Genomic DNA, 27,630 nt, shown 5'->3' with positions numbered 1-27,630 from the left:
AAAGCAGTCGGAGATGGAGCAAAATGTTGTTCATATTGGAGAAAAGCCTGTGTTTGAAGATTGGGGTCATACTGAATTTTTACATCCACTGCAGTTAAAGAAGAGGCCCAGTAAACCCCACCCTGGGTGTAGGGCGCAAGCATTAGGCATGCTTGCCTAGATGACTGCCTCTAGCGCTGTTATGGGAGAAACTACAATCACAAGTTTTCCCTGTGCTAAAGGGTACCTCTTCAAAATAGATGTCTGCACTGCTACTAGAATCTTTTCAATGGAAGCAAAACATGCTTCGACTGGGGAATGCAGGTGAGACTTGTATGCCATAGGAATACCTAGGTATAACCTGTATGACTTTATATGACTCTGATAACCATTTGGTCTTACTGTCACTGGATTGTAAATATTTAGGGCTTCATTTACAAGGATTTGGTGCAGGGCAGCACTGAAAGACTTTTTGCTGTGTTGCTCTATGTCAAATCAAAAGGGAAAGAATGCACCATCTTTATGAGATACTGTACATTCCTGTCCTTTCAGCTAGCTCCAGGGCATAATTTGGTGCCTAGCCCTAATGCAGGCATTCTTGCACAATGGTGCAAGGGTGCCTGCGTTGATGGCAGAATAGTTTTTTCTGCAGGAAGAGTCACCTTCCTGTGCAAAAACAATCCATGTAAGCATTTTCCTTGTTCTATGTATGCTGCAGAATCAAGTCATATAAGTCAAATCAAATTCAATCAGGGTTTATAAAGCACAACTACTCACCCGTAGGGGTCTCAGGGCACTAAGCGGGTTTGTCCTCTGAGCTTCAGTCAAAGAGCCAGGTTTTAAGGCCCTTCCTTAATCGGGGTTGCGATGGTGACTACCTGAGGAGCAGGGGCAGGGTGTTCCAGCCCTTTGCCGCGAGATAGGTGAAGGGTCTCCCACGAGCCGAAGTCTTCCGTATGCAGGGTACAGTGGCTAGTGCTTGTTGAGGGAAACTGAGAGGTCTGGTGGGGAAGTAGAAGGTGATGCAGTGGTTGGGGTAGGCGGGTCCAGGTAGTGGAGTGCCTTGTACGAGGGCCTTGGACGAGAAGCTTGACAAGGAAGGAGCATGAAGTTAATTCTCTTCTCGATAGGGAGCCAGTGGAGGTCCAGAAACCTCTGAAGCCTCTGATGCATGACCATGACTTATACTGTGCTGTCTAGAAGTATTCTCACCTAAGTCCTGTTTCACAGGAGGACTGATAGTTTACCATGTTTTTTTAGAAAGTCTTGATACTTTCTTCTTTTTCTTTAATGAAGATTTAGAGTCTAATGCCCTCTCCTCCCTCTTTACGCTGACGTCAGTAAGGGAGCATTTACCTGTTATGCTCTAAACAAGGTCAATAAGGCTTGGAATCCATGCAAAGGGATGAACTAGAATTAGGGGAAAAACATTCAGCCTCAAAATTTAAACAGCGCAACTAAATATGGCCACACACTGAAAACCCAAGTCAGAAATCAATTTACAGGGTTTTATTACTTGTTAATATTCAGGTCAATATAAACAATTCTTACTATAAAGCTCAGAATAACAATAGGACAGCCTGAACAACAAAAGAGCTGTAGGTGAGCTAACATAAGGCAAACAAGGAACTTAAAGACCCTGATACCAAACATTAATAACAATATTAGATACTCTGAGAACAAATGCCGATGCTAACTATTATACATTAGTGCAGTTTAAAGTCACCTAACTAAATACGCTAAGGCCCATCAGAAATCTCCAAAAGAACTTAAAGAATGCATATGTCCCAACCTAAAGGATGTAAGGATGAAGAGTAAAAAGCAAATAAAGAGCAAAAATAATGTGGAAAGATGTCATTAGGAGCAAAAAGCAACCAGCCAATGAAGATAAAAAGTAGACACAAAGGGTCCGATGTATGACCTTTAGTTTTGCGACTCGCAATTTGTGATCTGTTTGGGGATCGCAAATTGCAAAACAAAATGCACAACAGTGTTAAGTGCACTGTTTGCAATTCCCAATGGGGTCGCAAATGACCTACCTCATCAATATTTATGAGGTAGGTCACAATTTGTGACCCCATTGTGAATGGACGCACTCACAGGGATGGTGACTGCTTTTTAAATAATGCTGTTTTTTTTAAATGCAACTCGTTTTCCTTAAAGGAAAACGGCATGCTTTCAAAGAAAAAAAAAAACACAAGCTTTCTTTTTATTTTTTCAGAGTAGACAGTGGTCTGTGGGACCACTACCTACTCTGAAACAATATTTGCACTTACATTCACAAAGGGGAAGGGGACCCTTTGGGACCTCTTCCCATTTGCGAATGGGTTAGCAACAATTTGAAATTGATGTTAACTGCAATTGTTTTGCGACCACATTCATAGTCGCAAAACAATCATACATACCCTTCAGATTTGGTATTAGGAAGGAACACCCTGAACACACCCCTTTCTAATACCAAATTGTAAAACCCAAATTGCAATTTGGTAACAAGCTACCAAATCGCAATTTGTGCTTTGTACATCCCTTGAAACATTTTTCTAGTCGCAATCGGCCTATTCTGCAAATCGTCCCATTTGCGAAGAGAAAAATGCCTTGTATATGTGGCCAAAAATTAAAGTGTCAACATATCAAAAGCTCGTTCAAGAGTCCTTTTAGAGAAACAAGGGGCGTATTTATAATCCCCTAGCGCCACGTTGCACCACATTAGCGCCATTATTTTTTACGTTAATGGAGCCCAAGGAGGCAGAAATCCCCGTGCCATACTTACAGAGTGGGGCAATGCATGCATTGCGCCTCTCTGTAACCCTTTGCATACATTATGCCTGTTCCAGGCATAATGTATGCAAAGGGGGCATTCCCCCATTAAAGGGGCAGAAAAAATGTCATAGATTTCCTTGCGCCATTTTTTATGGCACTTATAACGCCTTCTCAGAGCAGGCATTAAAAGGGGGCTTCCATTATTTAGAATGGGCCCCTATGTGCTCTGCAGGACTACATCAATAGCGTCACATTGAATGACACTATTCCCTGTCCCCTGCACCATGGTGCGCCGTATTTTAAATACAGCGCACACATGGTGGCGGTAAGGGGGCGCTAAGGGTCGCAGGGAAAGTGGCGCTGCACTCAGTGCAGCACTACTTTTCATAAATCTGCCCCCAAGTGTTTGCCAAACATAGACTAAGCAAGCAATTTGGAATGGGAAAAGTCTTTACCTCTCCAAGTCCAAGGGAATCTGTCCTACTCCTACTGTGCTGTTGGAATCTGTCTTGTAATTAATCAGTGTAAGTCCTAGTTAAACTATACATTTTGATTATGCAACACCTCCTCCAGCTGGCCCATACTGGTGTCATCTTCTCTGATCTTACTGTGTAACTTTGCGACATCAGTGTAAAATCCCAAGACAATCCTAAGAAGACAGTTGCCCTTGGTCTCCTGTACATTAGTTGCAACATGGATGAATGTGATTTTCTCAAAGTCACTTTGTACCTTTTCAAGGTTGCTCCCTCAGGCTTTTCTGTGAGTAAGACAATACCATATCTATTTCCAAACTAACATTTTCTTAGCAAAAATACCTTGTATGAAAAACCATGTTAGTAGAAAATGGAAAACAGTTTCTCACGTTTAAGAAATTGAAGGCCTAAGCATGCTAACAAATAAAATAATTAAATCGCAAATTTAATTCATATGAGCTTTTACAATGCATTGAATGATGAAATGTCAGTTATACTTTGTCAGTAAACTTCATGTTATATTTAAATGCAAAATGAAATAAATTAACACATAAATTAATATATTGGAGAACTACATTTTTCAACATTAATACATGATTTTAGCATACGTTACAAAATCTGTTATTGTGTCAATGTTAAACACTCTCTAGCAACATGAGGATGGTTTCAGAACCAAAACAAATAATTAATTTCAATTAATAAGGTTATACCACAAATTTTTTATCATCTATCACTATTGCAAATACACTCCATCAAAGGATTTGAATGCACCACTTTACATTAATGCACTATTAATTAGCTCAGCTAACTCAATAATATGGCCACGTACAGATGAACATTGTGACGTCAATATGCTATTTCAATAGCATTGTATCCTGCTTCATTTTTCTTGCTATACTCCTCCTTCAGTACTCAGATCATCTCCCTCTCTCTGCCTGTTTACCGTCAGTCTTCTGAAAAGAACATGGAGAGGAGCTATCAGAATACTGAAACCATTCAGGTTTTTTTATTTATTGTGGTCCCTTAAAATTTAACCACCCCTACTAGATTCCCAGGATGCAGGTGATCCAGTCCATCTTTTCTATTTCTCTTTCTGTTTCCTTTTCCCTTCTGCTGCAGATTTCTCTTTAACAGAATCTTCATTATCATTTTTAGGTTTTAAATGTGGCTTAGCAGGTGCTGTGCCCAAGGTTTGTGACCCACAGGGGTATACACTTTCATGATTATTTTGGTAGTTTCCGCTCACAATCTTGAACGTGAACCACTTCCAGTCTCTGCTGAATGGCCAGAACCGTAAAAACTAAACAAGTCTCCTTCTTAAGGTGACTCTGTAATTTAAAGTTTCTATTGCCTCAGCGGGTGCTAGGTTGTCAAGGAGAGGATCAGGCATGTAACCAGCCAGGACTGGCTACATAGCCCCCTCCTTGCTCAGGGGCCACAAATGGATATTTCTGGGCATATAAAGCAACTGACCAGCAAACCAGTTCTGGTGTTATTGGTAAGTGGAAGAGATTTCCAAATTTTGTTAGGCCCTAACATGTGCAGGACGCTGTGCTGCTTTGTAAACTTGAAATTGCCCTGAGGCAGTATCAAGAGGCTTGAAATTCACCCATGAGTAAAAGGTCTCAAAGGTGTATGCCGCATGTGCAGCAATTGCAAACATAACTTTTCCCCCTTTGTGACTTGAGATGTTCAGAAACTGCTTCCCTGTAATTGGCTCCTATCACAATAGGTGGTGCCATGGAGAATGGAATCAATTGGAAATTAGGGGTGTGAATAACTCACTGAATTTAAATCTGTGGAATTCCACAAAGTTACATAATAATTCAGCGAGATTCTACGAAGTTCCGCCAATGGGCAAAAATAGGCATGTCATGCTGCTCGTGCTTTGATTTAGTGCCGGGTACGTGTTCCCTGCTAAAAAATCAGCACAAATGGCACCATGCGGTGAGGCAGAAGGTGCAGCTAGTCATGTAGATTTTGCTGCCACCCAAGTAGATTTTCTATCTGAGCAGCAGCCGTCTGATCACGATTGTTCACAGCCTCCCATGTCCACTGACATTTGAAAAATTTAGCCAGATGTCCTCCTTACGGCAGAAATTCAGACTAGGGAGTGCCAAATCTTGCTGTTTTGGTACACGCATAAGAAAACATTGTGCTGTACAGTGACTAGCAGAATTTAGCAAGAACTCCACATTACTGGAGTAAGGTGGAGTTGCCAAATTCCACCACTTCTACAGGCAGAATGGAATATTTTGCCCACCCCTAATGAAATTCAGTCTTTTGTGAGTCCAGCTTGAAAAACAAAGACATAGGTGCTCCCTCATCCCTATTACGAGGTTAAAATAAATACTATGGGCATCTACGTAATGATGTAATAATGAACCACTCAAGGCTTAACTGTAAGATACGGGCTCCATGTTGGGCGCCAACTATTGTGTAAACTACAACTCTGGCATAGCTCTACAAGATTTACTTTCCAACCCATGGGTGAACTTGGTTCAGTACAGCAACGTTAAATGTGAAAGACAGGTTATTGTAGGCCCATGAACCTCACCCAATACATTGTTGAAGTGGAATCATTGCTTTTGGATTACTAACAATCACAAAACCAGGATCTGGGGCACCGTGGTAGCAGAAACAAACCATTTTCGCTCTTTACAATATCACACACAAATGGTACTGAGACAAGTAGGCAATTAAAAAAAAAACATTTATTGCAGCAGAGTAAATCTGTTTTTCAACACTTCTAAAATAACTGCACAGAATATCATAAAAACTGTAAATAGGCACATTGCATACAACAAGAAAACAATGAACATTTTCAACCTAATTAAAAAGTTGTTTAAAATATAACACCCTAAGACCCTCTTACATGCGCTATGCTAGGAAAGCATGGAAAGTAGAACTTGCAAGATACATTTTCTTGGGGAGAAGCAAAGAAAAGCATACTTTGGCTGACAGAAAAAGTTGTGGTTATCACAGAGGCATGAAGGAAGCGGTCCCTGCAAAAGGAAAACACCCAACGTGGCCGCAGCCTTTCTCCTGGTCTGAGCTCTTTATCTGCATCAGGTGCCATGTAGGTAGCATCTTCTTGGTGCACTGGCAGCAGTCAAGACCAGCTTCTTCTGTATTTTTAGATCAAGTGGCAGCTCTTTTATATTATCTCTTATTTCTGAGATACATTCAGGAATATCTGAAATTATTTGTATCAAGCTGTGCATCCTGGACATACACTGATGATCATATGAGGTGATTGGACATCAATGCAGACTACACTGTTTTCACTATTCATCTGTCTTTCCTCTTATTTCACCTTAATATTATGATATCCAGACACTTGCCCCAGACTGGTGCTGCATCAGGTGTCCTATCTCTATCATTGTCTGAATGGCTTGACACTTTCACAGTTCTTCGAATGATAAGCTCAGACAACATCTGCGGCAATGGAAGGCATGATAATGGTTCTACATATATTGGAACAAATGGTGATGCCTGTTACCTAAGATGGAGTCGGGGTCTACTTAAAATGGAGTTGGACCTTAGGGTCTTTACGTCATGTTGATAGTTTTACATATGGATGTGTTACAGCTCCTTGTATCATCCCCAACATACACTTCACTTCACCCTCCATGAAATCAAAAATTTTCCTTCTTTAAATGTTACTCCAGGCAATTCGTAGCACAAATATTGTTGTTCAAATTTTTGTAGAATTTGAGAAAATAGAGAAGAATTTTAGGTAGTTCCCAGTTAATTGTAACTGTCAAAAATGTTTTGATGAAATTATTTTTCTAACCACTCTTTGTTTTTTATGTACACTATGCTACTCAACTTTCGGAGATCACTCCAGCAAATAAACAACTCATGTCTATGGATATGCTAATAAACACAATATTAACATTATGTATAGTTAACACTGTTATCTCAATTTTAGAAATGACAAGACTAGATGATTCTCTTTTATAATCTGCTGATAATGTGTTAATCTGTGTGATTAAATTAAACTTTTGATTGTTAACTACTCTTGTAAGTACAAACGTGTGTGTTTCACCATACCATTACATTCAATTGTTTTATGTCTTTCCTCCTAGATTGCTTGGGGTCACATTTCACGTGGCTACAGTCAGTATTTACAAATTTTCCCGCTCTGCTTAATTTTGTGAATAAATTAAAATGTGTAACAGGACTCTGCCCAAAAGATCTTGACAACTACGGCTGTGCTTGCAGATTTGAAATGGAGGGACTTCCCATGGATGCCACCGACAGGTAAGCTTGTTTGCTTCCATATTTTATTTAGACTTTCATTTCTATTTATGTCTAGCAAATAACTTACTCTGATGGTTGCACAATGTTGGCTGATCCAGGGTCAGTGGGTGTAGCTAATTTGATGTGGAATTATAATATATAAAAAATGATAGTTCAATTCTCCATTCTAAACCCATTTTCATTATTAATATGCCCTGATAAAATTGTGTTTGAGTGAGCTCTGCAAGATTTTATGTCTTTTACCATTCATGTGAGTGAACTTTGCAAAAGATGTTGGTAGCATATGTGCCCTCTAACATAAATGTATCATAGTCAGCCCTTCAAAGATATTTAATGGAATTTTTGCTGTGAGACAAAACTTTGGATCCCAGCCCATAGTGAAGATATTTGCCCATCTCAGTCAACTGAACTATACTCTCTATGTGCCCCTCAACAATCTCCTTCCCATTCTTATACATCACACAGAGGCCCAACAATAATCCCTGCAAGTACACACCAACCTACTTATTATGTATTTCAACTCACAGCACACAACCTGAAATCCCCTTTTCAACCTGTCTGTCTTCTCTTATTTTTATGAACACCAACTCACACTCTGCTCAGACACACTATGCCTGCAGATCTTCTAACCCAGCAATCTGAGCCATTTTCTTCATCAGTGGGATCTGGCTGACAATCACTTAATCGCCAATTTTTTATGAACTCATGACATGCGGTTACATCATTCATCTTCTAACTGGCCAATATGAAATTGACAGTGGTCTTTTCATCATCCACAAACTTACTGTCACTGTCATTATATGATCTACTTTGAGAAGCCTCTCTGAACATATCTCTCTCTCCTCCTAACAACATGGAACATTATAACTTATCTATCTTATCCTATATAATAACCTCTGTAATTGACAACTTCTTTGTAGACATGTTCTTTAAACTCATCTTCTCAGTCTACATCTACCTCTTAATCTCTGTGATTCTTAAAACATCAAGACCATAAGAAACATCTAAATTGGATAGCCTGACTTTACCTTACCTCCCACCTTAAGGGCACCCACCCAAAACCAGGATCTTACACTACATGTCACAGTCTCACTTTCTTGTTACCCCTCATATGTTTTGTCTTACCCTTGTAGTTAATTATTCCCAAGCTTCTTACAGAAGGACAACACATAACTCCCACTATCATAACTCAGCTAAATTGAAGACATCATAAATTCACACCAAGGACATGTCTTCTGGGTCTAATGCCTTCACTTGAAAACAGATAAAACTAATGCTACAAATTGTGTTACTGGTTGTGGAGGGGTGATGACCTACTCAAGAAGGAACCACAATTTCTGTCAGGGTGAAACACAAGCAAACCTCAAATAACCTGTGCTTCACCGTCTGGTAACCTGGCACAAAACCAATCAGGATTCACCTAGAGACAATGTATTAGGGCCCATATAAGCGGCCTGCCCTGCTTGTGCGTCACTTTTTTGATGCACCAGCAGCGTAGGCTGCAGGGCTATATCAACAAGGTCATGCAAAGTCACTTTGCGTGGCTGTACTTGGCCTTGTAGTTATGGAAAGAGGCAACACAGTGCAAGTAGCTGCATTGCCTTACTTTGTGTCACTGAGGTGTTCCATGGGTGTTGCAGTGGGTGTTCCCATGTAACACCAATGGATTTTGATGCTTATCCGTTTTTACAAGGTTTCGTAAACCTGGGAATGCATCAAACACCCTAGGGGTGGCATAAGGGTGGCGCATCAGGAGAAATAACAGTATTTCTCCCCATTTTTTCCTCTTTCTATGTGTGCTGCAATTTATACCACGCATAGAGAGAAGAAACACCTCTTGTGATTGTTTTTGTGCAGGAACCTTCCTGCACAAAACTAATCATCCCCGCAAAGAAGGTACTATACTGCAAGGGTGCCTGCATTGGTGCATGACAGCAAATAGTGTGCCAGCACAGGGGACAAGGACAGGAATGTGCTGTATCTTGTAGTTACGGTGCATTCCTGCCCTTGTGTTTTGACGCAGGACAGCACAGAAAGAAGGCTTGCGGTTCTGCCCTGCTCCAAAACATTGTAAATGAGTCCCCAGGTCTATATGCAGTACTTCAAACAGTAGAAAAGTGGAAACACAACTCAAGAAAAATCCCACACCTGTGTAGAGAAATAGATTACAATTTCATACATTATTTCAGGCCAAATGACAAAAATCTAATGATTATCACTGGAGATATGCAATTTCAAACTTTTTAAGTAAAAATAGTTCGTAGAAGCATAAAGTGCCAATTGTGGTTATCTGGATACTCCAACGGGGATAAAGTCACATGTTCAGACGGACCATGAAGGAGCATGGGGCGGATAGAGGTACATAGTTGGGCCCGCTGAACAAGACTACTTTAAATCCTTGTGAAGTCCCACATTGAGGATGTGTCACACAGCAGAGGCAATGGGGTGCCCTGGTGTGGAGATGCATCGATCGTGCAGCGGTGGTTCCGGGAAGCTGTGATGCGAGATACTGCGTTGTTGTCAAGGATGCCAATGACAAGGGGGTTTTGATGTGAAGTCCTGCGTCAAAGATGCGTTGCGTACCTGCTGGCTCTGAAGATGTTGCAGGGCTTGCAATGAGAAGTCCTTCATTGTCATCGAGGATGCCATTGACAAAGGGCTTGCAATTTGAAGGCTTGCATCAATGGTGCATCATGCAGCAGTAGTTCCGATGAGGCTGAGGGATGCGATGTGAGGTGCTGCATCAGAGATGCTTGATTAAAATGCTGATTTTTGTGAAGCAATGTGTCGAGCTGTGTCGGTTCTTCTGGGACCACAGCTGGGCTGGTAGAGCACCTACAGATCCACTTCCAAGGGTCCAGGACTGGGGTGGCACCATTTGGGGAAGAAGTCTTACAGCAGAGTAAGTCCAGGTGCTTGGTTTAAGAGAGTTGATGCCTGATCTGTCCCTGAAGCTTTGGATTAAGAGGCCCACCATCTGGACATTGGAGTCACTCAGGTGGTCCAGGGTTGAAGAGGCAGGTCCAGTCCTTCATGCAGGGCAGCAAGGCAACAGGGCAATAGAATATCAGTCCTTCTGGTAGAGCAGCATAGCAGTCCTCATGAGTCTTCCACAGGCCTAGAAGTGTACTGAAGAGTTAATTGGGTCTGAGGGTCCAGGATTTATACCTGTTGTCCACTTTGAGGTATGGGAAGGTTCTGGAGGTTTTCACCCTCAGAAGTGTTCGTAATTTTCCGTCTCCTTGCCCTGGCCCCAGACTGTCTGGGGGTCACAATAGAGTAGTGTCGCACCCTTTGTGAGGGTGGTCAGGCAGAGCCTTTGTGATGTGCAAGCGTGGTAGCTGACAGCTCATCCCCCTCATCAACTGAGATGTGGCTCACCTTGCCAACACTCATGACCCTTTGTTTAACTGTCTGGGAGCAATACACAAAGACCAACTGCTAGTCATGTGACTCAGGATGCAGGATTCAGGCAGCAGACAGCAAGGGTTAGGGCACAAAAATGGCAACTTTCTAAAAGTGACATTTTCAGAATTGTGACTTACAATCCAAATGTACCATTAAAGAGGGCTGTAAATTGCAAATCTTTAGACACCTAACTCGACATTCCTGTCTGCTACCAATTAAAAGTTATCACTTATTAAATGTAATAGGTTAACCCAATGACATTCTATTGCAGATATGGGTCTTCCAGCAGGGACAAACACATTTAAGAGTTTTTCACTACCAGGACAATTAAATGTTAAAAGTACATGTACAACTTTTTTAACCTCTTCGGTGCGGAGGACGGCTCAAAGCCATCCTCTGCCCGGTGCTTCGGTGTGGAGGAAGGCTCCAAGCTGTCCCCGACATAGGGCAGGAAATCCCTCTGGTGCAGGCATCAAAGGGATTTCCTAAAACTGAAAATAGCCTTGGAAGATGGGGAAGAGATTCCCCAGTTCCCAAGGCTATTTCAGTTTTTTCTTTGAAATGACGATCGGCATGCATAATGCAATGACATCATTTAAATGAAAATGAAAGTGAAATGAGCTAACCGGTGCACACAAGCCTATCTCAGCCCTGTGAGGACCGATGCAGATGGTAGGGATATCATTGGGAAGGGGAGAATTTCCCCTTTGCAATGGTTACATTCCCTAGTGGATCCTTGCTTGGGGATTGCCGCAGGAGGGTGATCTCCAATCAGAAATCCACCACTACATAACCAGAGGGGAGAGCAGCCCCTGAGGCAAGGGCTTTTGCTCCCCCAGGGGCAATTTTTTAAATCTCAGTCTTTCTGCCCCCCCAGGGGGCAGATGGGGCAGTAGCTCACTAGGCACTAATATATGGGCACAATCTTTCTACCCCTCTGAAGGGCAGATGGGGATTATCACCTCTGATCTGCCCCCAGGGGCTGGGCAGAAATCCCTCTAGACAACAGTGAACTATTTTTTTTTATTAAAGAGGGACGTGGGGCTGTTGTGATTACCCCAGATCTACACCCCCGGGGTAGACAGCCAACTAGATGCCAGGGGAAAACAATAGAGAATTGGGCGCTGCCTATCATCATGGGCATGAATATAACCCCCCACCCCAACTGAAGGGAGCAACAGTATTTCTCCTCACCCTGCGGACTAAAGCATCTCATCTCAATGACAAGCAAGAGGACACTTGACTCTTCTGGGTGTTGATTTTACATGTAGGCCAGGAGAGCACGGTAAACTCCCAATATCATCCCACTTGCAATGGTGAACCGTTGCGCCTTTTGGGCTTTGGTAGGCTGCCACTGGGAAAAACCTACCAGACCCACACTCTTCTGAAAACTAGAGATCTGGGGGAGTCCAGGGTTCTGTGCTTCACATGCACTTTACACCATTTTCTTATCCACAATGCCCTGCAAACCTCAAACAATGACTAAAAATATTCATTTTCCTCATATTTCTTTGAGGAAAACTTCTGTGGGGAGCCACACATTTCCTACTACACAGCATTTCCCCAAGTCTCCCAATAAAAATGTTACCTCACTTTGTGGATGGGCCAAGAGACATTGGCACAAATGGCCCTGAAGTGCTACATGGAAAGATCAACAATGGGGGCAGTGGTGGGATTTGGGGCCATGCTCCGCTGCCAACCATGGAAACCTACCAACCACAGACATTTCTGAAAAGTAGACAACCAGATGATTCCAGGGTGGGGTGCCTTGTGCGAATCTGATGATGTTTTCCACAATTCCCTGTGTCCTCCAACTTTGCCTAAAGTCACACATTTACCCTACATTTCTGTAATGGAAACTTCTGGAATCCGCAGGAATCCACAAAATTCCTACCACCCAGCATTGCCCCACCTGTGCAGATAAAAACTCTGCCTCCCTTGTGTGGCTGGGTCTAGTGCCAGAAACAGGAAGAGATCCAACCAAGATAAATAAGGCTTTTATCAGTACAGGTGGGGCAATTCTGGTTTGTAGGAATTTTGAGAATAGGATTCAAATCATGTTGAATAAAGTCTTGAAGAATGGACAACAAAATGGAGAACATTGGATCAATATTGTTAAAAAATGTTGTTGACTATTTCAGCCAATGAACCTTAAGGTAGTGTTCCTTGGGACTGATACACCACTTGGGCATCAGCTAGTGTTAACACCATGGTTGCACACCAAACTTTTGCCTGCTAGTGTTTGAAAAAAAAATGAAAAACGTTTGAAGGAATTTGGACTGCATACAATCATTTGTATCATTAAAAGATTAATTTTCTTGGTCAAAATGGCAGTTTTAAACTTCACACATAGGCTGCAATAGCAGGCCTCAACCATGCTTAAGAGGCTACATGAGAGGGTCACAACCAAAGCTGCATTTAATTTACAAGCCCTGGGAAAATGTACCCCTTTACCAGGCACATACAAGTAAATTACATTTTCCAATTGGGTCTTAGCCAATCTTACCATGTTTAGCACTGGTTAACAGTGGTAGAGTGCACACACCCCTAAGGCCAACAAAAGCAAGATCAGAAAGATGGAAGGGGAAGGCAAAAAACTTGAGGAATGGCCACTCTAAGGCTGTCAGGTTTAACTGCCAACAATACATTTATTGATTTGGCATTTATGTTAGTAAAGCATGAAATTGCGATGAATTGGAATTTATGCTCACCCTCACTCATGTAGTCTTGGAAAACAGAACTTGGGAAGTGGGCCCAGGAGAAGCTGATGTAACCAGACGATTAAGATTCCATCTGGGCAAACCAGTGTCTGTTATGGATTGGGATACCATCATGGAAGCACATGTCCCTAGATCAGATGTAATGATGACAATACAAAAATGGAGACTGAATTCCATTTTCTATTTGTAGCATACAGTTGCACACCGCAAATGTATTTCCACATGTTTAATAACACAGAGCAAATTCTGGTTGTCCCAGTTTTCTTTTATATTCTGAGGTATGGTCGAAGGGCAGTAGGCAGAGCTCCCTGAGCATTCTTAGTCATTTGCTCTCTTGCTGTCCCCTTCCCCCTGTTATATCCCTTTCTTGTTTTCCTTACAATATTTCATTATTTTCTGTTAATATTTAATGATGTCTGTGTGATAGCGCTCCCCCTGCGTGGGGCATGATTGGTGCCAATCTACATATCAATTTTGTTTCTTGCCGGCTGGGTTGTGTACATGGTACAAAATATGCACAAATCCCAATAAAGAGCAATTAAAAAATAGAGAATAAAAGTAAGCCACTGTTCAGTGTGAGAACCACTACTACTGCCCATCATTACTCACAAAACAGAGATAGCAACTAACATCAACCACTTCTTCGCAAACTATGAGGATCTGGCTGAAGATCTCTGATCCTGCAAAGCAGCATCCTGTGATGATTATGTAGTATATTCATTCATCATCAAGCCCTCACTAGTGACACTGCCTATCCATCATTAGACATTGTCAACACCTACAGCCACAACAAATTTCTTCACATCTGCCTTGAAACGAGACCAAATACTTTTCCTGCTCAACATCTTTGTTTGGGCATAAATATGAACTCCAAATCTATCAACCGATTGTTCACCTCCACTTTTAGGGTAAGATTCTTGAAAGAGGATCTGAGCAACACAACTAAATTAACATAGATCTATAGAACCTACAACAAGCCTGCCAGTTTTCCTCCATCAGTGGCTTCAGTATTGAGACCAAAATCCTAAAAGTCATCAATGATATCCTTTAGATCACAGGCAAAAGTGATATCTGACTGCTGCACCTCCTCAACTTCTAATTAGTCTTTAACAATAGCAACCACCATTTTCCACATCACAACCTACACATGTATGGACACCCCTGACATTGATCTAAAACGGATTGCTTCATTCATCTTCACATGTCCATGTGAACTGCTTCAAACATCCCTGACCTCTAGTCAAACATGAAGTCCTGCAAGGCTCCCTTATTGACTTTATAGTCTTCACTTTATGCCTGAGGCCCCTAGGAATCCCACTAACCAAATAAAACAACCTTGCCAAATATGCTGGTGACACACAATTTCAGATCACATCGTCCCAGAAAACTGACATATCACATCTGAAGTAATGCCTACACTCCAATTATTATGGAAATACATTGTCTACCTCAAGTTCAACACTACATATTCTGAGTTGATGTTCTTCATTGGGTGTAAATATCAATCACAGATCATGGATTTGTTGTATACTAGGCTAGACAGCTTCCTGCTACCTCTCCTGCATGTCTAAATCTCTGCGGCTCTGCTTTGACCTTCTACAGAAGAGAAAAACATTTCTGGAAGCCTTCAACATCTCATTATAAGCACCTGTACGCCAATGTATAGAAAACTTCACACATGGAAAGAGGAAAAAATGAGGAGAGGAATAAAGATATTTCTGCTTGTTATGCCTCACTTGGGAAGGTGTACCATTTTGACACATTCCCAGATTACTAGCTTTAGAAAATCTGGTAATGCGCCAAAATCCATGGGTGGATGCCTGGTAATGCCCATGGAACACCTTCCCAAAGCAAGGTAACAAAGGGCAGCAGCACTATGTGCTGCATTAAGTTACTTTGTATTTACAAAACCATGCAAAATCAAACAAAGTGGCTTTGCCTGGCTCAGTAAATACCAAAAAAGACTTTACTTTGAGGTTGCACCACAAAAATGAAGCACACCTGAGGCAAAATTATAGTACATCTGCTCCTAAGTGACAAAACAGCTGAAACCAGTTATAGCAATGGTACCTCCCCAAATCTTTCTCTAAAATATTAAAGACATATGAGATGGGAACTATTTCCAGTAGATTATGGCAAGGGCTACCCAGACTCTGTAACTGAAATGAAAGTCATGAGCGAAAGTCACCACAAAATAAAAACCTGTTATACTGAACAAACTCAGTAGTGCATTTCTGTTCCTAGATAGCAATAAGAACAACAAAGGAAGGTGCTCAAACTAAAACTCGAAAATCACAAATGAAAGCAGGCAGGCACAAATGAGAGAAAATATAAATACACTGCACCTTGTAAACTTCAGTCAAACATTTCCCTCCTCCCATTCTCAGATGCGTGATTGAAGGCAGTCAGTCACAGTTTCAAGGGCTCTCCGCCCCTACCTGAATTGCAGCCTGAGGTTGGACTTCATGTCTTCCAATGTGCTGCACAGAAAATGAAGACCTGTTTTTAGTAGGAAATAAGCCATTTTGATAAACGGAATGCCTCATATTTCAACTAAAAGATACAAAGGAGAAAATAAGTTTTCTTGAATTGTCAGCAGCTGATCTTTTAAAATAGCAGGTGATGGTGTTTCTAGTGTTGTGTGCTCGTGTCCATAAAGACCTTTTCCAATAGTTGGACAGAAGTGGAGATTAGTCATTTTTTTCAAAATGGGTTTAGATCGACCTGGCAGTAAAGGTATCTGGTCTTGGTTACCACTTCCAGCTTTGCCCCACAGGAGGAATTTAAACACCAAAAAGTGACCAATTTTGTAGGTAAAGCCTCGGGCCAGGCCAAGGAGGCAGAACTACCCCAGCAACAAAACAGACACAATGACTACACAATCCGGCTTACTCCTGCTCAAAGCATATGGTGATAAACCAACAGTTTTAGAACAAGCTTTAGGATGATGTAATGACTTTAAGGTACTCTCGCTGGCTTCCGCCTTGGACTTTGCGCAACTAGAAGACTCTGAGCTTCAAAGAAGTGAATAAACCCTATGGTAAAAACTTTGATAGGAGTGACACGCTTGGTACGTTCAATGTTCCCTCATCATGTTGAGCCTGAAATCGTGGCTATGTCCTAGTCAACTGTGACCTGATATATTTCGAAGGTGTTTTACTTTTTCTGGGAAATTTTAAACTTGAAACTAAAAAAAAATATTTCCCCGCTTCCTCTTACCTAAGTTTAATCATCATGGTGTATTTTTGCTGATTATATTTGGTATTTATTGTGTTGTTTTCTTGAGCTTAACATTGTTGGTACTTCCCCTGCTTCACACACATCGCTCTGGGGAATTAACGGGTGCTCTTGTGATAGCTACCAGGGGGTAAGCAGCATTTCACTGTGACATGTTTTGAGAACTAACCAGGGTGTGAGTTCGTAAAGATTTCCCTTTCCCTAACTATAATCCAATTTCTGACAAAAACTGCTTTCTGACAGTCTTTGCATTCCTATTCTCACTCTCTTTCATGATAGATTTGATTTAGAGCCATTTTTTAGACCATAGCTTCAAAAATCATTTACATGTGTAAAGGCACTTCTGCCTCAGGAAGAGCAGGATCTTCCAATGGGTTTCGAAGCTTGAGTGCCTTATATGACGTTCACTGTCCAAAGCAACCCACCGCTCTCAAAACCCAGCTTCTCCTCCAGTCAGTCATTGATAATGTGTTTTTTCCCTGTAAAGCGCTCTGCTGCCCTTTAGCAAGATACATGCTATACATTACAACATACATATATGTAATGCATTTTTAAATTATGGTAAGTTAGGAGGGAATGAAAAAAGAGGGTCCAGTCCATTTCACATAGCGGTATACTGCAATCATATAGAACTATTCATAAAGGTAACTTACACTTGTGAGTTAGTTACACATGTAAATTGACTTACACTTTTGAGTAACTTTATCACTTTTGACTATTCACAAAATCGGAGTGTTAACTTACTCTATAGTGTAGGCTTACATGTTCCACCCCCGAAAAAGAGGGTGAATCCAAATTTATGAGTGTAAGTTACTACTGCCAAAAAGAAACAGTAATAAGTTCTCCGCCACATATGGCCAACCACTGATACTTCACCTGGCCCCTGTCTGCCCTGTGTGGTCCTCTGACTAGGTACAACTCTTTTAGACCCAGTTTCAGCAGTGACACGAGGCTCCCCACCTCAACCTTCTCCCATTCTCTCGCCTCTCTAACTTTCTGCTCCCTCTCCCCTACTCTTGCTCTCTCTCTCTCTCATTTCCCCACTTTCTTGGATTCTTTGCCTTTGGATCTCCTCCTCGCTTCTTGTGCTTTTGCCTTTTTGACCTTTTGCTCAAAGCTCTTTGTCACGTTGCCCCTTGCTCACTCTGTCTTGCTTTTGCCTCCTCTCTTTGCCATTCTTCTTTGCCCTTTGCACTTTTTTCTGCGCTTTTCTTTGCCTTTCACACTCATTCATCAAGCCTTTTCTTGGCCTTTTATACCCATTCTTTGCAGTTTTCTATGCTTCAAGCCCTCATTGTGGCTTCAGCAGTCTTTTAACAAGGCAGCCAAAGCCGCTGAAGCCACCATACCGCCTGTGCCACCCTATTAGGAGTTTTCCGCTGGGCCAGTGGGCAAAAACAGCGTTTCCGCCCGCTGGCCCAGCGGAAAATTCACCACAACATTGATGCCGGCCCGTAATCGAGCAGGCGGCAATGTTGTGGTGTGTCAGGTGCGACAGCACCTGTTGCGCATTTCAATGTCCGTTATTCGGGAAGTGAAAAGTGCAATAGGGCTGTCCACGGGGGCCCCCAACTCCCCCTTTCTGCCAGCCTTTGCATGGCGGGGCAGCCTGCTTGCAGCGCAGCCCTGGCGGATTGCGATCGCTGAGATCGCCATGCTGCCGACAGGTGGCAACCTCGGGCTGCCGACGGTCGGACCGTGGCACATCTGCACAGTCATAATAGGGCAATCAGACCTCCCTATCTGCGTCAGTCCAACCGCTATCGCAAGTGTGGCAGTCTTGAGAACCCCACACTCATAATGAGCGCCTCAGTCTTTGCTGCTTTTTATTGAATTCCTCACTCATTCTCTTGGCCTGTTTGGCATTGCATTCACTCTTTGCCTCAGCTGTTTTGCCTCTCACTCTTTCTTTGCCACATTTGTTCCGTTAGTCTAATCTTGTACTCTCTAGTGCTTCTGTCACCCTTACCTTATCCTTATTTGTTTTTGGTCCCACTCTCATGCTTCTCTTCACACCTTTTTCCCTTTGGCAGCCTTTCCCACCTCCTTTCTTGTGCCATGCCTGCTTCCTGCTGCTTGCTAAGCCCCTAATACACTGAGGTATTCCCTCCTCCTGCTCCTTCTTAATGACATCTGTAGCACTGATGAACCACTGGCAAGTCAAAGGCAAGCTTCTCTGTGCCCATCTGCACCCTACCCATGCCCAGTGGCAGGACCTCTGGTCTTCTTTCCACTCATATCCCCACCAACTCTACCCCACTGCTGTCTCCTCACCATAGACTCCAAACATACCTCCCAGTGCTGCCATTGATCCTCACAAGCCAAAGCTGAAAGTGTGTTCTCCTGCACCACCTGCCATTTCTCCCTGTAGGAGGCTGGCCTGGCTGATTTTGGATGCCTGATGGTACTTACACCTTGTGCCAGGTCCAGGTATCCCTTATTAGTAGATTAGTAGTGTGCTAGCAGCTTAGGCTGATAGAGGTAGCTTTAGCAGAGCAGCCTGGGCTGAACTAGGAGACATGCAAAGCTCCTACTATACCACTTATATCATATAGCACTATATCATAAGAATCACAGTACTCAGAGTTACTAAAAATAAAGGTACTTTATTTTAGTGACAATGTGCCAAAAATATCTCAGAGGATATACTCCCTTAGGAGGTAAGTAAAATACACAAAATATACACACAAACCAAAATCAGGTAAGTAAACAGTTAGAAAAGTAGTGCAAACACTGTAGAATACAATAGGATGCAATCGGCCTAGGGGCAACACAAACATTATACTAAGAAAGTGGAATGCGAACCACTTAGGGACCCTAGGCCTAGTGTAGTGTGTAGAGGATCACTGGGAGTGTAAAAAAACACTAAGGGTGTCCAAGATACCCCACCCCAAGACCCTGAAAAGTAGGAGTAAAATTACCCTACTTCCCCAGAAACACACTAAAGTTGTGATAGGAGATTCTGCAAAGACCACAACTAACTGCAAAGCACTGAAGACGGATTCCTGGACCTGAGGACCTGCAAAGGAAGGGGACCAAGTCCAAGAATCATGAAAGTGTCGAGGGGGGCAGGAGCCCACTAAACCCCAGATGAAGGTGCAAAATGGCTGCCTCTGGGTGGAAGAAGCTGAAGATTCTGCAACAACAGAGGATGCCAGGAACTTCTCCTTTGCACAGAAAATGTCCCACGGCATGCTGGAGGATGCACAGCTGTCTCTAGGCAGAAAGACCGCAAACAAACCTTGCTAGCTGCAAAGGTTGCAGTTGAAGAAAAAGGGTGCTGCCCAGGCCCAGAAAGGACCAGGAGGTCGCCTCTTGGAAGAGGAGACAGAGGGGGCCCTCAGCAACACAGAGAGCTCACGCAGAAGAAGACAGCACCCGCAAAAGTACTTGAACACGGGTTCAAAAACTGAGCACGGCGGTCGTCTCAACACTACAAAAGAGGGTCCCACGAAGCCGGGGGTCAACTCAGCGAGTTGAGCAATGAAGGACGGAGTGATGGGGACCTGAATTGTGCTGTGCATGAAGGATTCCTTGCAAAAGTGCACAGAAGCCCTAGCAGCTGCAGTTCACACAATACACAGGATTACTGCCTGGCGTGGGGAGGCAAGGACTTACCTCCACCAAATTTGGAAGGATGGACCACTGGACTGTTGGGGTCACTTGGATCCAGCTCCTTTGTTCCAGGGACCACGCTCGTCACAATGAGAGGGGACACAGAGGACCGGCGAAGCAGACGTTTGGTGCCTGCATTAGCAGGGGGAAGATTCTGTCGACCCACTGGAGATTTCTTCTTAGCTTCCAGTGCAGGGTGAAGGCAGACAGCTCCCAGAGCATGCACCACCAGCAAACAGTCGAGAAACCCGACAGGATTAGGCACTACAATGTCACTGGTAGTTTTCTTGCTACTTTGTTGAAGTTTTGCAGGCGTCCTGGAGCAGTCAGCGGTCGATCCTTGGCAGAAGTCAAAGAGGGAGATGCAGAGGAACTCTGGTGAGCTCTTGCATTCGTTATCTGAGGAAAAGCCCACAGGAGAGACCCTAAATAGCCCTCAGAGGAGGATTGGCCACCTAGTCAGGTAAGCACCTATCAGGAGGGGTCTCTGATGTCACCTGCTGGCACTGGCCAATCAGAGGCCTCCATTGTGCCCTCACACCTCTGGATTCAAGATGGACAAGGTCTGGGACACACTGGAGGAGCTCTGGGTACCACCCGTGGGGTGGTGATGGACAGGGGAGTGGTCACTCCCCTTTCCTTTGTAAAGTTTCACGTCAGAGCAGGGCTGGGGGTTCCCTGAACCGAAGTAGACTGGTTTATGCAAGGAGGGCACCATCTGTGCCCTTCATAGCATTTCCAGAGGCCAGGAGAGGCTACTCCTCTCAGGCCCTTAACACCTATTTCCAAAGGGAGAGAGTGTAACAAACTCTCTCAGAGGAAATCCTTTGTTCTGCCTTCCTGGGACTGGGCTGCCCAGACCCTAGGAGGGCAGAAGCCTGTCTGTGGGTTGGCAGCAGCGGTAGCTGCAATGAAAACCCCAGAGAGCTGGTTTGGCAGTACCCGGGGTCCCTGCTGGAGCCCAGGAGATGCATGGGATTGGCACCCCAATACCAGATTTGGCATGGGGGGACAATTCCATGACCTTAGACATGTTACATGGCCATATTTGGGGTTACCATTGTGAAGCTACATATAGGTATTGACCTATATGTAGTGCACGCGTGTAATGGTGTCCCCGCACTCACAAAGTCCGGGGAAATTGCCCTGAACTATGTGGGGGCACTTTGGCTAGTGCCAGGGTGCCCTCACACTTTGTAACTTTGCACCTAACCTTCACCAAGTGAGGGTTAGACATATAGGTGACTTATAAGTTACTTAAGTGGAGTGAAAAATGGCTGTGAAATAACGTGGACGTTATTTCACTCAGGCTGCAGTGGCAGTCCTGTGTAATATTGGTCTGAGCTCCCTATGGGTGGCAAAAGAAATGCTGCAGCCCATAGGGATCTCCTGGAACCCCAATACCCTGGGTACCTATGTACCATTTACTAGGGAATTATAAGGGTGTTCCAGTGTGCCAATTAGAATTGTTGAAAATGGTCACTAGCCTGCATTGACAATTTTAAAGGCAGAGAGACCATAAGCACGGAGTTCTGGTTAGCAGAGCCTCAGTGACACAGTTAGGCACTACACAGGGAACACACATTCAGGTCACAACTATGAGCACTGGGGTCCTGGCTAGCAGGATCCCAGTGAGACAGGCAAAAACAAACTGACACACAAGTAAAAATGGGGGCAACATGCCAGGCAAGATGGTACTTTCCTATACTCCCCTACTACATGCACCTACCTCACACCCCTATCACATCCATCCCACCCAACACACTCAAGTGTTTGGGCTCTCTCCCTAAAACATGGCCTGATTGGTATAAACCTAATTGGCATATTTAATATTTACGGTCCTTAATAAAGTGCACTACATGTGCCCAGGTCCTGTAAATTAAATGTTACTAGTGGGCCTGCAGCACTGCTTGTTTTACTCCCTCAAGTAGCACTTTAAAACGTCCCAAGCCTGCAATTTCAACCTGAATGGAATGTTACACTGCCATGTCGACTTGGCATTTAAGACCCATTGCCAAGCCTTAAACTACCCTTTTGTTATATATAAGTTATCCCCAGAGGTAGGCCCTAGGTACGTTATAGGGCAGGGTGCTATGTAATTAAAAGGCAGAACACATAACTTTAGTTTTACATGTACTGGCAGTGAAAACTCTCAAATTAATGTTTCACTGCTGTGAAGCTGACCTTTCCCATAGAATAACATTAGGGATTCCATTTTACATTTAATAAACTGTAATTCCTGATTGGAAAGGAGTAGACCTGTCATGTTTAGTACCTATGGAATAGTAATGGTACATTCTATTTAATAGTAAAGTTGGATTTATTATTACAAAATGTGTGGTGTCGGGTGACAGCTTGGCTTTGTGCATTTCTTCTAGACAGCCACACACAATGGGAGCTTAGGTGTGACTTGATATGACCTGATGGCCATTAACTTACTTGATGGTGGGGGGGCAGAGCTAAGCACAGCCTCACCTGCACCTGAATAGGCTGTGCCCTGTCTCCTTATAGTAGGCCTAACAACACTTTACGGTCACTCTAGCCAGCCTTGAGCCAGGGCAGGGAAGGACGGGAATTCCCTGCACTTCAAAGGCACTGTCTAGAAGCTTCTCCCACATTTCAGAACCAGGAGACCAGAGTATAAATATTGGACAACAGACACCACCACTTCAATGCACTACTTGACCTGTGAAGAACTCTACCAGGTAGAAGGACTGCTGTGCTGCTACAAGGACTGCGACTATGGTCTGGTGATCTGGAAGAACTGCTTTTCTGCTGTGCTGTCCTCTGCCCTGCTGAGGAAGGACTGGACCCACCTCACTTGAACCCAGAGTGACTCCAAGGGCTTTCTGACTTGCCTCCTGTTCTGAAGTCTCAGGAACATCAAAGACTTCTCTTCAATCTACAAACAGCACCTGACTTTGCTTACTGCAAACCTTCCTCTGCAAAGTGGTGCCAAACCAGCCTAAGGCCCTTAGAAAGTAATATAATGCTCTGCAACTACCAGAACCCACGCAAGTTCATCGGAACCGGTGCATCTCCGCCGTTGTGTGGAAAAATCTGACACACCACACTTGGAACTGCTGCATTCCCTCTGGAACCACCGCTTCAGAACCAACGCATCACCCCCATTGTGTAGAGAAGATTAACGCATCGCCCCCTCCAGCATGGATTAACGCAGTGTATCACACTTTGAAACACTGCACCTGTAAATGACGCTTCACTCAACCGAACTGACGCATCGCCACAGTTGCATGAACAGGCCCTGTGTGGGTCCTGTAACCGGCCTTCACTCCATCGGGGTTGCCTGAACTCTTGACTTTGTCCTGGTCCAGCACAACCAGATACCCCAATAGGCGCTTAATACTTCTAAGGGCTGGTTTCACACATATTCTTCAAAAATTTATATATCAGCTTCTACTAATTGGAATTGCTTCTAAGGGCTATTTTCACATATATCCTTCAAAAATTCATATCTCGGCTGCTACTAATAGGAATGTTTGTCATTTTGGTCTTGTTTCATTCATAAAAATATCATCTATTTTTCTAACTTGGTGTGGAGTCTTTTTATGGCGTTTTCACTGTGTTACATGTGTTGAATACATACTTTACACATTGCCTCTTAAGTTAAGCCTGCATGCTCTGTGCCAAGCTACCAGAGGGTGATCCCAGGTTAATTTATGGTGTGTATCTGACTTACTCTGACTAGGATTGTTGTTCCTGCTTGGACAGTGTGCATACCTCTGCCAATCAGAAACCCAATTTCTAACAGCAAGTACCAACAGCAAAATGGAACAACTTACTTTCAAACTTCACATCACTGTCAATTAAACTCTAAGAAGCACCCTCCTCTCCTGGACCCCCAGGGCCAACTTCAGAAACACAATTGCGAATGTAATTGCACCCCTGATACTCAACTCCAATACCTTAATCCTTCTCAGTGACCTCAAATACCCCCATGAACCCCAACATGGCCAACCTCCTTGAGGACCTGGCAAACCTCAGAGTCACCTAGCGAGTTGAATGCCTCACCACGTCGCTGGACACCTACTGGACCCTATCTTCACCAGCTTCAACAGCATCACAGTAAACAAGCCCCCACCCATCACCTAGTCCACCCACACCCTTGTCCCCTTCAACATACCCACCCGACACCACCACCAAATCTTTACAACGAGAATAGAACAAGATCTTAGAAGAATCCTGGTCTGCGTAGCTTCTAGACAACTGTGTTCAACACCACAATTACCTCCCCCGATCCATTTCATACTTCATCACCATGATCTGCTCCTGCGCAGACACCTGAGCTCAACTGAAAACCACCACGGCCACCAGAACCAGACCACAACTACTTAGTATACAGAAGAACTCAGACTCACCAAACACCACAGCAAGCAACTAGAATGCAGAGGGAGACAAAGCCAGGATGACATTGACAAGAGCACCCTCAGATTAGCCACCAGACCCAACCACCAGCTAATCAGAGCTACGAAACGTTCTGCTGTCAGCGACTACATCAAAAGCAGCTCCAACAGCACCAGGGAACTGTTTGCCATCATGAAAGACGTCACCTCTCTGGCAGCAAGCTCCACAAGAATCACTCCCTCACATGAGTTCTGCACTCAGCTGTCCTTACTCTTCTTTCTGCAGCAAGATCACCAGCAACTACATGTTCGAGCCACACCAGACCCCTCCACCCTTGAAGCCCTCCTACCCATCATGGGCACCACTCAGAAGACCGCCTTGCCCACCTGGACCACCATAACCACTTAAAAAACTGTAGTGACCATGCAATCCATACAAAGCAGGGGCACATCTTCACTAAAGGGTTGAGCCCCATCAGCACAGCCCTCACCCTTATCCTGAATGACTCGATCAACACAGCCACCTTCCCAGACATCTGCAAACGCACCACAGTTTTGGCCTCATTAAAAAAAAACCTCAGCGGACCTTGAGATGCTAGCCAACTACTGGCCCACCTTCCTGCTGGTCTTTCTGTCACAAATGATAGTCAAACTCATGAACAAACCCACCTCAACAACAACCACTGCCTCTACGATATTCAATCCAGATTCAGGCCCAACCACTGCACTGGGACTGGCCTCATCGCTACCATGGATGACATCCAAATGATGATGGGCACAGGAGACACTGTAGCCCTCATCCTACTGCCCCTCCGTATCCACATCACCCTGCACCTCAAAGACATCCACTGGCTCCCAGTTCACAAATGAACAATCTTCATACTCCTCACACACATTAAAATCCTTTCACAACAGAAAACCCACCTGCCTTAACAATCGCATCTACTTCCACAAACCTACAAGATACTTCTACTCAACCAGACTACTACTGGTATACATTCCCCACATATTCAGAACCAGGTTAGGTGGCCTGGCCTTCTCCTACCTCACCGCCAAAGCCTGGAATGACCTGCCCTTACATATCAGAGCTGCTGCCTCAGTTCTTGAATTCCACAAGAAGCAGAAGACATGGCACTTCACCTAAGTCAATGCTCTGGCTTAGCTTGTGTAGCTCCTCCTTTGAGTGTCCAGATATTCCCCTGGATGAAGTGTGTATGCTAAAAATACACACAACAAAGCATACAGCAACACACTCAAATAGAAAATAATGGAGGTAGGGACCTATAATAATATTTCTAATAGTTAAAAAATTAAAAATATATATTAATTGTAAAAGAATCAAAAAATGAAACATATACTATGCAATTAGAAAATATTTTAACAACCTTCTTTGAATTTTGTAACAAACGTAACATTAATTCGTATTAAACTATAATTAACCTTTTCATTAACTTTTTTACATCACTTTTAATACTTAATAATGCATACTAAACACATTACTTTAGATGTGAAATTATTTGTTATTTAAATCTCAAACCTTTTATTATTTATTCTAACATTTTTAAAATAACTAAATAAATATTTAATACAAAATAATATTGCTGTACCATTTTGTTTATTTTGTTCTATATTATTAAAAATAAATATATAAAATATTTTCACTATTTTTTATCAAATTTAATATGTTTTTTCTTTTTACGTTTTCCCACATACTTCACCTTAGAGTGTTCTCCACCTTGCATATAAAGCCTCCTATGGTAAAGTTTAGAGAAAAGTAAAACATTTATTTAACAAATAAATAGCATTGTTTTTCTTAAATTCATGTAAATTCAGGTTTGTTCCTATTTACTTAAAATGTAGAACAAAATAACAGCAAATGGTACAGCACTATTACCTTCATTTTGAATTACATATGTAATTAATATACAGATATCAAATTAAATAAAAATAATTATTGATGTTTACAAATAATTTTGTTCGTTTTAACATTATTTCCTATGGTTTTATTTAAAACCCTACCTTCAATATTTTATATGGGACAGTATTGCAGTACTTCTGGTTGGCCATGTGTGGTGCTCGACTTACTCTAACCTTGAGCTGTTTTATTGTTCTACTGTTTTTAGTCTCTTTGTGGCTGTAGTAGCTTTAGAAGTGCAGTCTTCGAATAGCAGTGGGCTTACTCTTGTAGGTGGTTGCATGCCCCTCCCTAAACCCCTGCATATTCCTCTCTAAACCCTTCCTTACTCCTCCCTAAAGCCCTCTCATTTAGTAGTAAGTATGCCTTTTTACAGCCACACCCTCTGGTCCCTGTCACATGTGCTACTACTGAGTAAACTTATTTATGTGAGTGTCTCCCCATAGAAAGGATAGGAGAGTTGGAGGTGGAGATTTACACTCTTAGGTTGGGCATCAGCTTTCTGTAGTACTTTAGTAGTTCTATTGAAGCACTACTAAATGTAGTGCCAAACGCAACTGGTGAATGGGACCCATGAGTGTTTTCCCTTTTTGCTTCTTTCTTCAGCATTTGGAAATTATTGTCTGGCTCATGAGGGTAGATCTTAGATCCCGTTCTAGAATGTAGGGAGGGGGTCAGTCTCTGGAGATAAACACGTTCTCATTGCAGAAGAATTTAAACATGATACACAGTATGTTTAAGGCAACTCTTTGTTAAAATGGTAAATAGTGCAAGTATTTCAAGGCTAGTGTTGCCATGTCAGCTTATACTTAGACAACTCGTCACCACTTGATTCCATATCCTCTGAAATTTATTCTTTTGTGCACCAATGTAGACCTTACAGCAGTAGACTC

At 43.1% G+C, this 27,630-nt stretch overlaps 1 protein-coding gene across 2 annotated transcripts in view; it reads left to right on the top strand.

The window, feature by feature from the left end:
- The window catches only part of OC90 (otoconin 90), a 443,355-nt gene that overhangs the window by 107,016 nt on the left and 308,709 nt on the right, over window positions 1–27,630 (top strand). For both annotated transcript variants that reach the window (XM_069220767.1, XM_069220766.1), the window contains exon 5: window positions 7,304–7,478. In XM_069220767.1, the coding sequence (XP_069076868.1) occupies window positions 7,304–7,478 (175 nt within the window). The remainder of the gene's footprint in view (window positions 1–7,303; window positions 7,479–27,630) is intronic.

The sequence above is a fragment of the Pleurodeles waltl genome, chromosome 2_2 (genome assembly GCF_031143425.1).
Source record: "Pleurodeles waltl isolate 20211129_DDA chromosome 2_2, aPleWal1.hap1.20221129, whole genome shotgun sequence".
NCBI lineage: Eukaryota > Metazoa > Chordata > Amphibia > Caudata > Salamandridae > Pleurodeles > Pleurodeles waltl.
Note: the sequence above shows the minus strand (reverse complement) of the source record. Positions and strands in the feature narration are given on the sequence as shown.